Source organism: Primulina tabacum, chromosome 1 (assembly GCF_025594145.1).
Source record: "Primulina tabacum isolate GXHZ01 chromosome 1, ASM2559414v2, whole genome shotgun sequence".
Taxonomy (NCBI): Eukaryota; Viridiplantae; Streptophyta; class Magnoliopsida; order Lamiales; family Gesneriaceae; genus Primulina; species Primulina tabacum.
In genome coordinates this window covers 8,165,210-8,177,954 of record NC_134550.1, presented here as the reverse complement: position 1 = coordinate 8,177,954, position 12,745 = coordinate 8,165,210, and the positions used below count along the sequence as shown (strand labels likewise).

General features: G+C 32.8%; 4 protein-coding genes across 4 annotated transcripts in view; 1 reads left to right on the top strand and 3 right to left on the bottom strand.

Moving 5' to 3' along the window:
• Positions 1 to 1,581, bottom strand: part of LOC142539388 (large ribosomal subunit protein eL15-like) — an 88,415-nt gene extending 86,834 nt beyond the window's left edge. The window contains exon 1 of the mRNA XM_075644828.1: positions 1,578 to 1,581. Coding sequence (XP_075500943.1) covers positions 1,578 to 1,581 — 4 coding nt within the window. The remainder of the gene's footprint in view (positions 1 to 1,577) is intronic.
• On the top strand, positions 1,579 to 2,327 carry LOC142539401 (oleosin L-like). Its single transcript, XM_075644839.1, has one exon. The coding sequence runs from the start codon at positions 1,645 to 1,647 to the stop codon at positions 2,065 to 2,067; it is 423 nt and encodes a 140-aa protein (XP_075500954.1). The 5' UTR covers positions 1,579 to 1,644; the 3' UTR covers positions 2,068 to 2,327.
• A 3,289-nt stretch (positions 2,328 to 5,616) lies between these two features.
• LOC142556959 (zinc finger CCCH domain-containing protein 54) lies at positions 5,617 to 6,075 on the bottom strand. The gene has a single exon (XM_075668442.1). The coding sequence runs from the start codon at positions 6,073 to 6,075 to the stop codon at positions 5,617 to 5,619; it is 459 nt and encodes a 152-aa protein (XP_075524557.1).
• A 363-nt stretch (positions 6,076 to 6,438) lies between these two features.
• LOC142539299 (ras-related protein RABD2a) lies at positions 6,439 to 9,845 on the bottom strand. Its single transcript, XM_075644671.1, has 8 exons — positions 9,676 to 9,845; positions 8,990 to 9,062; positions 8,250 to 8,297; positions 8,086 to 8,133; positions 7,369 to 7,440; positions 7,124 to 7,279; positions 6,946 to 7,049; positions 6,439 to 6,813 (listed from the first exon to the last, which is right to left on the bottom strand). Exons 1-8 carry the CDS (start codon positions 9,687 to 9,689, stop codon positions 6,717 to 6,719), a joined length of 612 nt encoding a protein of 203 aa, XP_075500786.1. The 5' UTR covers positions 9,690 to 9,845; the 3' UTR covers positions 6,439 to 6,716.
• Between the last annotated feature and the right edge of the window lie 2,900 nt (positions 9,846 to 12,745).

Below are 12,745 nucleotides of genomic sequence, written 5' to 3'. Positions count from 1 at the left end.
AGTATATTACGAATGACTAACAAGTAACTTAATATCGAAAATTCTACGATTTGAAGATTGTTGATCCTCATAAAAAAAGTCATTCAATTTCTAGTCCTTGAGATGAGTCATGTCAATAACTTATAGTTCATCTAATATCAAGTTCTCAAGTTTACGACGATACGTCAGTTTCAAGATTTAATTGTAACAAATTCTTTACTGAACCAAAAAAAAAAAGATCGTAGAGGATGAGGTAGCATGCCTGTTGCTAGAGATAAGAGACGATCCATTAAACTCTTTCTAAAACTAATTTAAAGCAACCTACGTTGAAAACTAGTTGAACTACTAAGCCAGACTCCGATGGTCATCCACAGAGTTGAATGAAGTGTAGAGATAGTAAAATAAGGAGAGATTTCATCAGGGACGTTCGTCTGCTTCTTCTAACCCTTGAAAAATTAATACAAATCAAATTTGAATGTACACTACAATCTTTAAAGTTAATATGTGGAACTTTTGTTCTCTCTTTGAAAATAACATTTTTGGGCATCGACGGGTTGTGAGAAAATAAACACCCGCCGCCCGGATGGAATTTTTTGGAAAATAATTTTTCTACGTATTGGGGGTTTGGTCCACACACAACTCACATTTAAAAGTAAGGATATTTTAAATTAAAATGCCATTTTCTTAATTTGTAATAAAATGGGATGAAACCATGGGTTTTGCTGTGTGCATAAATATAGGTATAATTAGTTTTATATATCTTTTATTTTTTGATATTACCACAAGCATAAATATTTATTTATGAAGATGTAAGTGTCTAGCTAGCTATCAACATCTTGATTAATTGACTAAAGATTAACTCTAATTATAAGTTTAAAGGGAAATTGTAATTTCCAGTTTTTGCAATTTTAGTTATCTAATTTTATATTTTTATATTTTCACAATTCTAATCATTTATGCCTTATATACAAGTGTTATGTCAGAAAAAAATTGCAATTTTACCAGGAAAAAAACTGCTCAAAACTCAAAGATAGTGAAATAAGATTGAAATTTTACCAGACAGACAATTATATAAAAAATAAAAATATATATTTGACAAAAAATACAATTTTACCTAAATTTAATTATGTTAAACTATAGATTAGTGCTATTCTGTATCCCCAAAGGTATAATAATGATAATAATTAATTGTGGTTGATTCTATTTGTCTTGTCCTCTATAATAAGGTTGGATATAATGATATAAATTAATGTCATGATTTATTTTTCTGAATTCCCGAAATACAATCTATTCTTTTTTATTTTTAGCATGGAAATTAATTTTATGCAACTTTTTTAATAAAACCTTATTAAAAATCAGGAAAATTTAAAATTTTCAAATTAATTTTATCATATTTTTATAAATAATAGACAAAATAAATTTATTTTTTGTTTTCTTAAAAAAATGGAAATAAAAAAAATGATGTGTGTGTATAAAAACCTCTGTCACTTGCATGCATGTTGACTCTCCGCCACGTAAAGCCGGGCTTCCGCCACGCACTCTCCCCTCTGCCCTATTTAAATCCCTTTTCTTCCCATCAACAAATTCACATAAAATACCCATAGCTGCGTAAAATTACTGTAAACAATTTTCAGGGTTTCGAGCTTCTTCCAAGCTAGCTAAACAATGGCCGATCGATACCCGTACGACCCGCAGCACCCAGGCAGGTACCCGATGATGCATCAACAGAAGCAGCCGGTTAGCCACCAGGTGGTAAAGGCCGCAACAGCTGTCACTGCCGGTGGCTCTCTCCTCCTCCTATCCGGCCTGACCGTGGCGGCCACGGTTATAGCCCTGACGCTGGCGACGCCTCTGCTGGTGATATTCAGCCCCGTTTTGGTGCCGGCGGTGATCACGATCTTCCTGCTGTGTTCAGGTTTCTTGGCCTCCGGCGGGTTCGGGGTGGCGGCGGTGAGTGTTCTGACTTGGATCTACAGGTACGTGACGGGGAAACAACCGCCGGGGGCGGATCAGGTGGACGAAGCGAAATCGAAATTGGCAACAAAGGCGAGGGAGATGAAGGATAAGGCGGAGCAACACGGGCAGTAGAATGACTGTTTCTTTGATATATGTATGTGTGTGTTTCATTAATTGTGGTAGAGTTCATTTTGGGTTCGATTCACATAATAAATAATAATTAATTTAGGTCTTGAATCGATTTCACTTTATAAATAAGGTCTCTTTAATGTTAAATAATGGGATATAATAAGTTTCTTTATCTATTTATTTGTTATATTATTTTTGGATATTTTTCAACGGTTAGTTTGGATGTCATATTTTGTGACAATTGAGTTTGCATGGAAATCAAATTTAACCGATCTATTTTGTGAACAGTGTGCCTTGGAAAAGAAAAAGGAAAACCACAAGATCTTGTTCGTATTGGAGTAGTGGTTATACTAAAATCATTCCAGAACTTTGCGAAATTTGGTTTGCTCTAGCTATAGACCAATTAATTATTCAATGAATATTTGATTTAATGATGCATCTTGAGTATTTCTGTACAAATAGTGTATATAAATATAAATTTATATTTTTAACTAATATTTTTTACAATTTTAAATAAATTGAATTATTTTTATTACGATGTAGATATGTTGAAAAAATTAACTAAAATATAATCATCAAAACAAAATTTTATTGAAATCGATTTGTTTGTGTCTAAAACGTAGCGGGAGTTGTAAAAAAATTTATTTGACATTTAAATAAATTTATATAAAGTGATTATGAATATATTATGAATAAATTAATTGACATGAACAAAAATAAATATTTATAAAGTGATTATGAATATATTATGAATAAATTAATTGACATGAACAAAAATAAATATTTATAAAGTGATTATGAATATATTATGAATAAATTAATTGACATGAACAAAAATAAATATTTATAAAGTGATTATGAATATATTATGAATAGATTAATTGACATGAACAAAAATAAATATTTATAAAGTGATTATGAATATATTATGAATAAATTAATTGACATTAAAATTTTGATATTGACTGGATAGTTTTTGTAGTATTTTTTACGAACCATCTTCTTGAAACTTTTCTTCCATATCCAATCAAGTTCATATCTAATCGGATTCATGATTGGAATATTTGTTCTTTTTTAAATTGAACGATCTTTCTTGGGACTTTTCTTCGATTTTCAATCAAATCCACAACTGAAATACTTTTTTCTTTTTTTAAATTGTTCTTGAAACTTTTTTTCAATCTCCAATCAAATCTACTACTGGAATATTTGTTGTTCTTTTAAATTGCTTGATGATTCAAATCCTAATTTTTCTTTTTAAAATTCAAATCCTAATTTTTCTTTTTAAAATTGGCCAAATTTTTCAGAGAATTTTTCGAAAATCAAATGTTTGGAGGCTAGGGTTTGTGGCTTTTTTAAAATATGAGTCATTAATTAACCTAGTTTCCTTAGTTATAGGTTTAGGGTTCTTTAAATAAACAAAATATTAATGAGTTTTACTTCATTTCCTTAATTATAGGTTTAAGGTTCCTTAATTAAACAAAACATTAATATGCTTAGTTAATTAATTGACTAATCCAATTTTTTAATTAATTAATATTTCAAAATCCATTAAGAAGTTTAATTAATTAGTATGTTGGACTTATACTCCTACCAGCTCTGCTCATTATATTTACTCTCATTACATTTAATTTAATATTTCAAAACTCAACCTTTGAGTTTAATATTTTAAACTCTCAATTTTTCATAAATTCCATAAATTCAACTCTTTAAATTTATTCTCTTCCAATTTTAATTATCATAAATTCAACTACTTGAATTTACTATTTCATAATTTGATCATTTTTTGATTAAACTCATTGAATGATGGTAAGAGCGTCTAGTAGGATTGCCCCATGATTCCCTAGGTATCACTGATAGTGTCTGCAAGAACCAATCGATAATGATTAACGTACAATGCAGTCTCTTCATCTCATATATTCCGATCGAATCTGCAACCATTGGTTCATCGAGGTTTTCATATTAGATTCGATAGTTATGTGATACATTCACGAAATATTCATAGTGTCGTCGCATGCACAACTAGAGAACTCTTGTCTCTAATATACATCTTACACTCTGGCCAGAGATTTCATGCACTACTATTTCGTTAGATCACATAAGATATGCACACCCTTAGGTTGAGCGGTAAATTTTCGACTACAATACATGCACTAGCTTCTACAAATGTCGCAATTGCACACAATTTCGCCACCTTGTGACCCTCGCGAAGTCGGTAAACGAGTCAAAACACAATTCTAGTATGTAGAGCTTCAGTGTTATCCCGGGCAGTAAGGACTAATGATGTACAATCGTAACCACATATTTTTTCTTTCGATAAACGATAACCACTTGGCAAGTCCGATGGAGGGTTGTTTGGTACAATTATCATATGATTACCCATCTGCATGATTGAATATCTCTATGTCTTTATCATGAAGCACGGTACACAACATCACAGATGCTCGTCTCAAGCTCAAGCGACTTTTATCCTTGTTTTTAGGCGGCCGAATCAACTAGGAACGAATTTAGAATATACAGTGTTTAAAAATGAGTTTCATTCATTTGTATTAAAGTATAATCAAGGTCTTTATAAATGATTTTTAGATGAGTATATAGATAAAGTAAAATGAAACCATGAAATATAAATTATATTAAAATAAAAACTGTTTATTATATCTGAATTAATAAATTCATTAACCAACCGTTGACTTACATGACATCTATTCTAACAATTTTTTCTTTAATTTCGTTGCAACTCAATTTTCAAAACTAAAATAAATAAGTGTAATTCCGTGCAGAGGAAACTCAAAATCGGATGTATACAATTCAAAAAGAAAATGGAAGTTTACAAATCGTGCGTAAATCGTGATTGTACAAACAAATAAGTTACAACGTTTGGGGACGGGGTGCCATACGATGCAAGACAGAAAAAGTTCAAAAATTAAAAATCTTAATGAGTAACACAAATTATTTTTTATATGGTATGTATGAAAAATATAACACTACAAAATTGAAAGATTCATAAGTAAAAATGAAATATTCTAAGAATCAACACATATGTAACTCTCATAATAAATACTAGGGATCGAGCGTATTAACGATGTTGTATGTATAATATGATATATGAATATTATGTATCACATATTTTTTAGTTATGATATTTATAAAAAATTAAATATATACAAGAGGAAGAATAAGATGATTTTTAATTATTGTGAAAAATGAAAATTTAATTACATTTTATTATATCAAATAAAAAATAATTTAATATATAATCATTCTTCGTTTCAAAGAGTCAAATTCAAAAGTAAAATTACATCCACATTAAAGTCATTCATCGTTTTCAAAGAGTCGAATTCAAAACAAAAAATTATATAAACATTAAAGCCAAATTAATGTGTACGGGGATTTTGGAAATCTCGTTCTTAATTAATTATTATAGATAGATAGACAGAGTACTCAAATGAAAATGAGATATAATTTACATATAATTTTTTATAATACGGCAATAAATATCTTTGTATTATTGAATTATATTTTCATCTCAATTTGCATGTATTGCAATCTAGCTATCTAGTACCACGGGTAACTAGTTTCTTGCCGGAGTTCTTGCACCGAGTGTGCAAAGAAGCACACCCTCCTAGTACAAAAAGCACGCGCATTGCACATACGAGTACGGTACTTATCAGGATGGAGCCAATGCTCGAAAGCACCATGCGCGAAAACACAAGAATCGCCTCTCAGACACATCCCCCCGTCCTTGTAGTCGGGACACAGGATGCCAACGTAGTAGTATAATCGCGGGTCACGACGACGTGCCTTCTCCCCAAAATGCACGAATGGGCACGACATCCAGTTATGTCTGCACCTACTAGGGCACCTTGTGACCTTGTACCCATACATCCGAAAGTCATCGGACTCATAGAGAGCCTCATCTAACAGATCATGGAAGTTGTCATGGATCGACCCGAGGCCACTCGATTCTTTCGACGCTAAAGAAGGTGCACTGCGTTGGTCCTCGTTTCCATTCATTGGCAAAAACATGTTAAATATGGGAAAGGAGATGAGGATTATATATACCCGAACAAACAGCCTTTTGGAGATTTAAAGCTTAAAATACAATGGAGTTATTAAATGCTTGTGTAATAGTAACTGACATTTTGGTGGATTATGGACATCTACATGATTTATTATCATTGGAAATCTGAGTTGGTCGACAGCTCAAATGAAATTTATTTTATTTTGATGCGTGATTTTAGTAATAAGAAAAAAGAATTAAGAATGTACAACATATTTCGGGGAATAATAACGAAAATTAATAACAACATTTTAGTTTAAATGCAAAACCCATCAATAAAAAAATAATAATAATCGCAGATTATCTCAATTTAAACGTGAACATAAACCACGATATAACATAATACTTGTAACAAAAGAAATTGTGCCAAATTCTTGTTCTACTACATGTTTGCAAAAGCTACAACACTGTTATAAGGAGGGGTGCTAAGGTTACCAATAGCCAACAAACAAATATATTACTAGAGAAAGCAGTTGAACATAATTTTAAAGGGCTATGAGAAACCAAATATATTTGAAAACAATAGAACTGCTATGACGCACAGCACGATAAAGTAGACGTGACGGTGTTGTGATGGAGCTTTTGTGGAAGACCGTTACGAAGAACAGCAGCCACTGTTCTGGGCAACTGGTTGACCTCGAATTTGCACGGTAGGTGGCCTTGCATTGCTTGATGCTGGCTGACTTGCCATCCTGTGATCAAATTAAAACGAGAAATGTTAAAGAAAAAGATTAATACAGTAAATACAGATTCAACGGTCTAGACTACACATTCGATGCCCGACTGTTCTAAATTAAAAACCTGTGCATTAAAAAAAAAAAGACCTGTTTTTAATGTCAGCAGCCATCGCCATGAAAGCTTGTTCAACATTTGTCGCATTTTTTGCACTTGTCTCCATGAATGGGATACCCATTTCATCCGCAAATGCCTGATTAAACAAAAGTAGTTTAGCTGACTGAGTCAGCTTCAGATTGCATGATTGCATGATGATAAAATCCATACCTTGGCTGTTTCAAATGGCACGGCTCTGTTATCAGCGAGGTCACACTTGTTTCCTACTAAAAGCTTGTTTACATTATCACTAGCATAACGATCAATTTCACTCAACCATTGCTTCACATTGTTGAAGCTTTCTTGGTCAGTAACATCATACACTATCTGCAACAAAATTCCAAGCAGACTGAGGACACATTTAAAAGCATGCAGGAATTGCCTGCAAGAGATTGGGCAACCTGAAATAAACTTACTATAATGCCATGTGCCCCACGGTAGTAGCTACTAGTTATGGTTCTGAATCGCTCTTGTCCAGCTGTATCCCACTGAAAAATGCAAACCGAAAAGAAAACGTGAGTGAGGCTCCGCGAAGAAAAAAAGAGTATCAGGTAGAACAAAAAAACATTTGAGCAAAAAATTGCTCAAAATAAACCACTCAAATATTCATGAATAAAACATTTTAAGAAATAGTTGAAAACTCAAAAGTAAAATCATAGCAAATCATTGTGCTGTAAACACCATGCTAGAAGCTGAAAGTGTGGAATCATTTCTTTGAGGGAGGTCATGTGATAACTTCGTCTAGGAATCAAAACTTTACTTGGAAGAAAAGAACTAGTGAATAATTTGCCGAAAGGTAAAAATGTTTCAAGTACAATAAATCTCCCTAGCAGCTAAAAAATTACAAATCATTTTCCTCGATACATTTTCCCTTTACAACCAAATAATAAAAGATTAAGTTGTTGTGAATAGCACAGGACAGATTAGTAAATCACTTGAGACCTTAACAACATGCCCAATTAATTTACTGAAGGATAAAAAATATTTCACCATCGATACTACCTAACAAAAGGAGCAAATCTTGCAACAATTATAAATCTTTAAATAACATAAAGATTTATCCAAAATATTCAATAACTATCTACAAGTGACTGCCAAGTCTTTTGATTAGACTTATAATCACGGCAACTTACAATCTGAAGTTTAATGGTCTTCCCATCTTGCTCCACGGTGCGTATTTTCTGTAAAAGTAAAAACAGAATAAGATTTCTGATTGTGCCATGTAAATCAACCAACCCATTCACACACCCATGACCCACCCGCAACAATCAAGAAAAAGAACACAGCGAGTTCTTACAAAATCAACACCAATTGTGCTGATGTAACTGTCCAGGTACGAATCATCCTGTATGAATTGAACAACAATGATCAATCACTAGCCTAGATCCACAAGTAAATAGTTAGAAAGAAAACGATGAATTCATGATGCAATAGGCACCAGTTTTCAGTACAATTTCGGAATGTAATTAATCCACTTACCTATTACAAGTAAGGAAAATTTTCACTCTGTAGGTTAGTCAAATTGGCAGCACTCTCAGCAGTTATATTACTTTCATGGGAAACTTAATTTTGTATGTTCTCCAAAGATATTAATAAAACGCTTCAACGTAAGATTTCCAACGACCAGTCATGTTTTTATTTTTTGCTAACAGAGAAAAGTTGGAAGAAATCAGCGGAGACATAGAGCATCATCAACATAGCATATTAGCATTACTTATTCTATACAAGCACCAACAGTTCACAACTCTAGAATTTCGTAAAGTCACTGTCAACTTGCAACATATAAAACATTTACTGCGTACCCTTATCAATCTATTGTTCAATATAAAAAGTCAATAAAATGCAAAGTACTCTCACTTGGCTAAAAACTTTTAGCAATGCCATACTATTGTTAAAGTCAAAATCCCCTGCCGTACCAAATATAAACTAATTATCTCGTTCTACCATTTAAATAATCGCATTACACTTCTTAGTGCATTAAAAATCAATCACCCTATTATCCTATCACCCCGACTACATGCACACGTAGAGTCTTACAGAAAATCTCAGGAGGAGACATGACTTGCCAACTCCGGAATCTCCAATTAAAAGAAGCTTGAACAGGTAGTCACTGCAAGACATACAATCACATGTTAATGACTCTCCATATTATTTATAATACCAAATCGGAGCCCCCCACACATTTGTACAAAGCATAAAAATTAAAAATTCCACCTTATCATTCTGTGATTCAGAACAAATTAAAAGCCTACTTAGCCTAAAATCAAAATGATCATTTATTTAAAATATTATGAGAGTCATTGAAAAAAGCACCGGTCTGGATAATGTTTCGAAAAACAGACAAGAATTATCTCCAAAAATTACCGCAAGCAGCGGGTCGATTTTACCTTAACTATTTTTTTTTTTAAAATTTAATTTACCTTAACTATTTTGACAATTCTACGCTACAAGTATTTCAATCATTTTAATTTCTGGAAACAGAAGTTAGATGCCATAATTAAGCGCTGTCCGGAATCTATTTGAGTGATTTGTACCCAAAACCATAACCATGGATCTACTAATATCATGACATCAGGGGGAAACGCAAAATGAAATTCACACTGTTTACAAATAAGACTCACATGAAACCAATCAAAATAGAATTTTAAATAAAAATTGAATCCCTAGGAAGATTTTAGGTCCTCAGATTTTATCTGAAATACAAAAAGAAAAGAGATATTTACTATTCAGGGGTCATGATTGGATACGGTGGTCCGACTGTGGAGATACCGGAATATTCTCCTCCAAACAGGCGGAGGCCGCGATAGAGATCCGATGCCGGCGGAGTTTGACTGGGTCCAGGTGGTGGTCGCAAAAACGTTCGCGCTTGTGTAATTAAATTAATCGAATTTAAATCTGGAAATTAAGGTGGTCCTTTATATTGAGTCCAATTGGAACCGTTCCATTAGTTTTGGTGTACATGTGTAATAAACTACGGTCGCAAAATCATTCATAAATTATAATGTCTAATTGTAAAAAAAAAAAAACAATCCAATGTTGTGTGGAAAAAGTGGCAATAGGGATGACAATAGTACTAAACTGGGGTTGGGTCTGTTTGTCTTCATACTCATTCTGATCCCATTTTTCAGGTTCGAATAATCCTGCAAGAAACAAATCTTCATTCCCGCCTCATCTTCATTAAAAAAATATTAATGAGACGAGATGAGAGTGTGCTCGGAGAATCTCCGAACACGAACATATTATTATACTGTTAGTATTAATCATAATATCAAAATTAATATTAATATCAATAATAATAATAATAATTTTAATTTTTTCAAAAACTTTAGAACTAATATTAATATAAATAATAATAATAATTATTTATAAAATAATAATATAATTAATATAATAATATTATTAGCGGGTTCGAGATGGGGATGATATCCCCGTACCCGTCCCAAACTATTTCGAATATTTAAAAAATTCTTCGAATCCGAAAATATCGAGAGTCCCCGTCTCTATTTTGGGTTTTCTCAGCGGGACCTCGAACATGTGAGAAAAATTATCATCCCTAAATGGCACTATTGTTTTGGTTTCCACGGGTTTGTGATGGAATCGAAAGAAATGAATTTTCAAAAAATTCAAGATTGATATCTTCGATTCTCAAAATCTATCTACTATGCTAATAACACCCTCAATGTTCAAAAGTTGTGAACTTCGATGCATCGACAACTTTATCCCCTCAAAAAAATATGTAGGCGAGTCTCAATGAGGTATATGGATAAAAATAAATCGAATCGAAAACCCGGTCCCGTAATAAAACCACCCCGACGAGGTGGGTTTAGACCTAAATGGTCCCAAGCAGGTCTCGAGTTTAGCCAGACCCTACTGCAAAATATTTAACACATGACACACATACATCCATGTTATACACATTTTATAATGATATTTTTTTACTTAGTGTATGCATAATACATTTTATAATGATTTTTTTTTAAAAAAATATGGCGTTAATTTCTTAACAAATTACGCAACATCTTACAATTAACAATACACACCCATTATGTCTATTCTCATGAGAATTTTAAAAATTAATTAATTCTTATAACCAGTGTTAAATGATATATATGATCTAATTATCTAGTAGCATATAAAGTTATATATATATATAATTGTTGGTTTGTGGCTGATTTCGCGTCGACTCATTAATTAGGTACAATTTCCATTAATTGTAAGAGAAATGAGTAATTATTGAAGTGATTTTCTTGGACTTTTTAATCCCCGATGAGACGCCAATGACTATTTACTTCAAGTCATGATCAATCTAGCTAGCACAAAGTCCCTAGAAAATCTTTATTTCACAAAAAAATAAAATAAAATCAAAGTGTCCAATCAAAAGGAACTAGTTTCATGCAAAACAAAATCTCAAAATACTTCCTAAAAAAGCCTAGCTAAAACATAGTGGAACAAATTAGACTAATCCGTCCAACGATGTTTCAGTCGTAGACCCTCGTCCTGCAGCAATTCTTGTTTCTGTACCATCATGTATGCCACTTCAGAATACTCACGTTCATGGAAGCAGTTCTGGGTCATGAACCCATCAGAAACTTCAATCTCTATCTCCAAATAAAGTGTCACATTCTTCGTAACATGTCCGGACAGTGGCAAATCCACAGGGGTTCATCCACATTTTACGATAAACTGTTACAATCGTGTGTCCCGTTTTTTATGATTCATTTTCAGATTTCGAATTGCTTCATTTTCCAAGAATATCGTGCCCCTCATTGCAATGTCAAATGAAAACACTTCCTTTATATTTGGAAGCATGTCGACAAACGTTTTTATGTATTTAGTCCTCTTGTAGGAATCATATGCTAGAAGTTTCTCCAAACGAGAAAAAGTTGTTTTACCTCTATCCGCCGATTCATGACTTGAATGGTGGAATAAACTCCACCATCATCAGCAACGCACTTCTCGACACGAAGGATGACGAGATCATTTGAGTCGTGTTTCCACCTCACCGATGGGGAGTCGGTGGGGAGATCATTATCTTGAAAAGAGAATTGAAAGATGACATTCTCGAGCCAAGAAAATTGGCTTAGAAAGACGAGAAGCCCCGCTGGCCATACAGGAAGCACGGACACCAAATCAGCGTTGGAAGGCAAGGTGCATGGGAGTTCTATGGAGATGGAGCGGGTTTTAGTGACGAGGCTGGAAAAAGTTTTGGAGACGAAAGAAATATGTCATATGGATTTGGCGATCAACACTTTCTCGAATATGTTGATGATGACATCGTTGGGGAGATTTGTGAATTTTGAGGCCATAAGAGGATCGAGAAAAGGGTTCTTGAGAGCGTGACAAGGTTTTTGGAAATGAGAATGGTTTTCTTTGGGAGGAAACAGAAGATCGCGCAACTGCTTTTATCCAGTGTGAGGCGGAAGCCTACCGTGATTTCAATCACCCCGTACGATTTCTTCGTCACTCTTTTCGACTTATTAATCATATAGCTTCTAGAAAAACATTTTTTAAGTGCTTTTTCTTATAACTTTTATAACCAAACAATACACATTTTAAGGAAATTTTTTATTTTTAAAAAAAGTATAAGTTCTCCTTTTTACTACTCTATGAATTTTGACTAAATTTTCTTATAATAATTTCTAACCCAATCATATTCAATAATTCAATTTTCTTAAATTTAAGTTTTTTAAATATCTAATCTTGAGATAATAATATTTATCACATGATTTCTTTTAATTAATACTAACAGGTAGGTGCTTTTACAAGGATGGATTTTTCAGACATAATGCATTT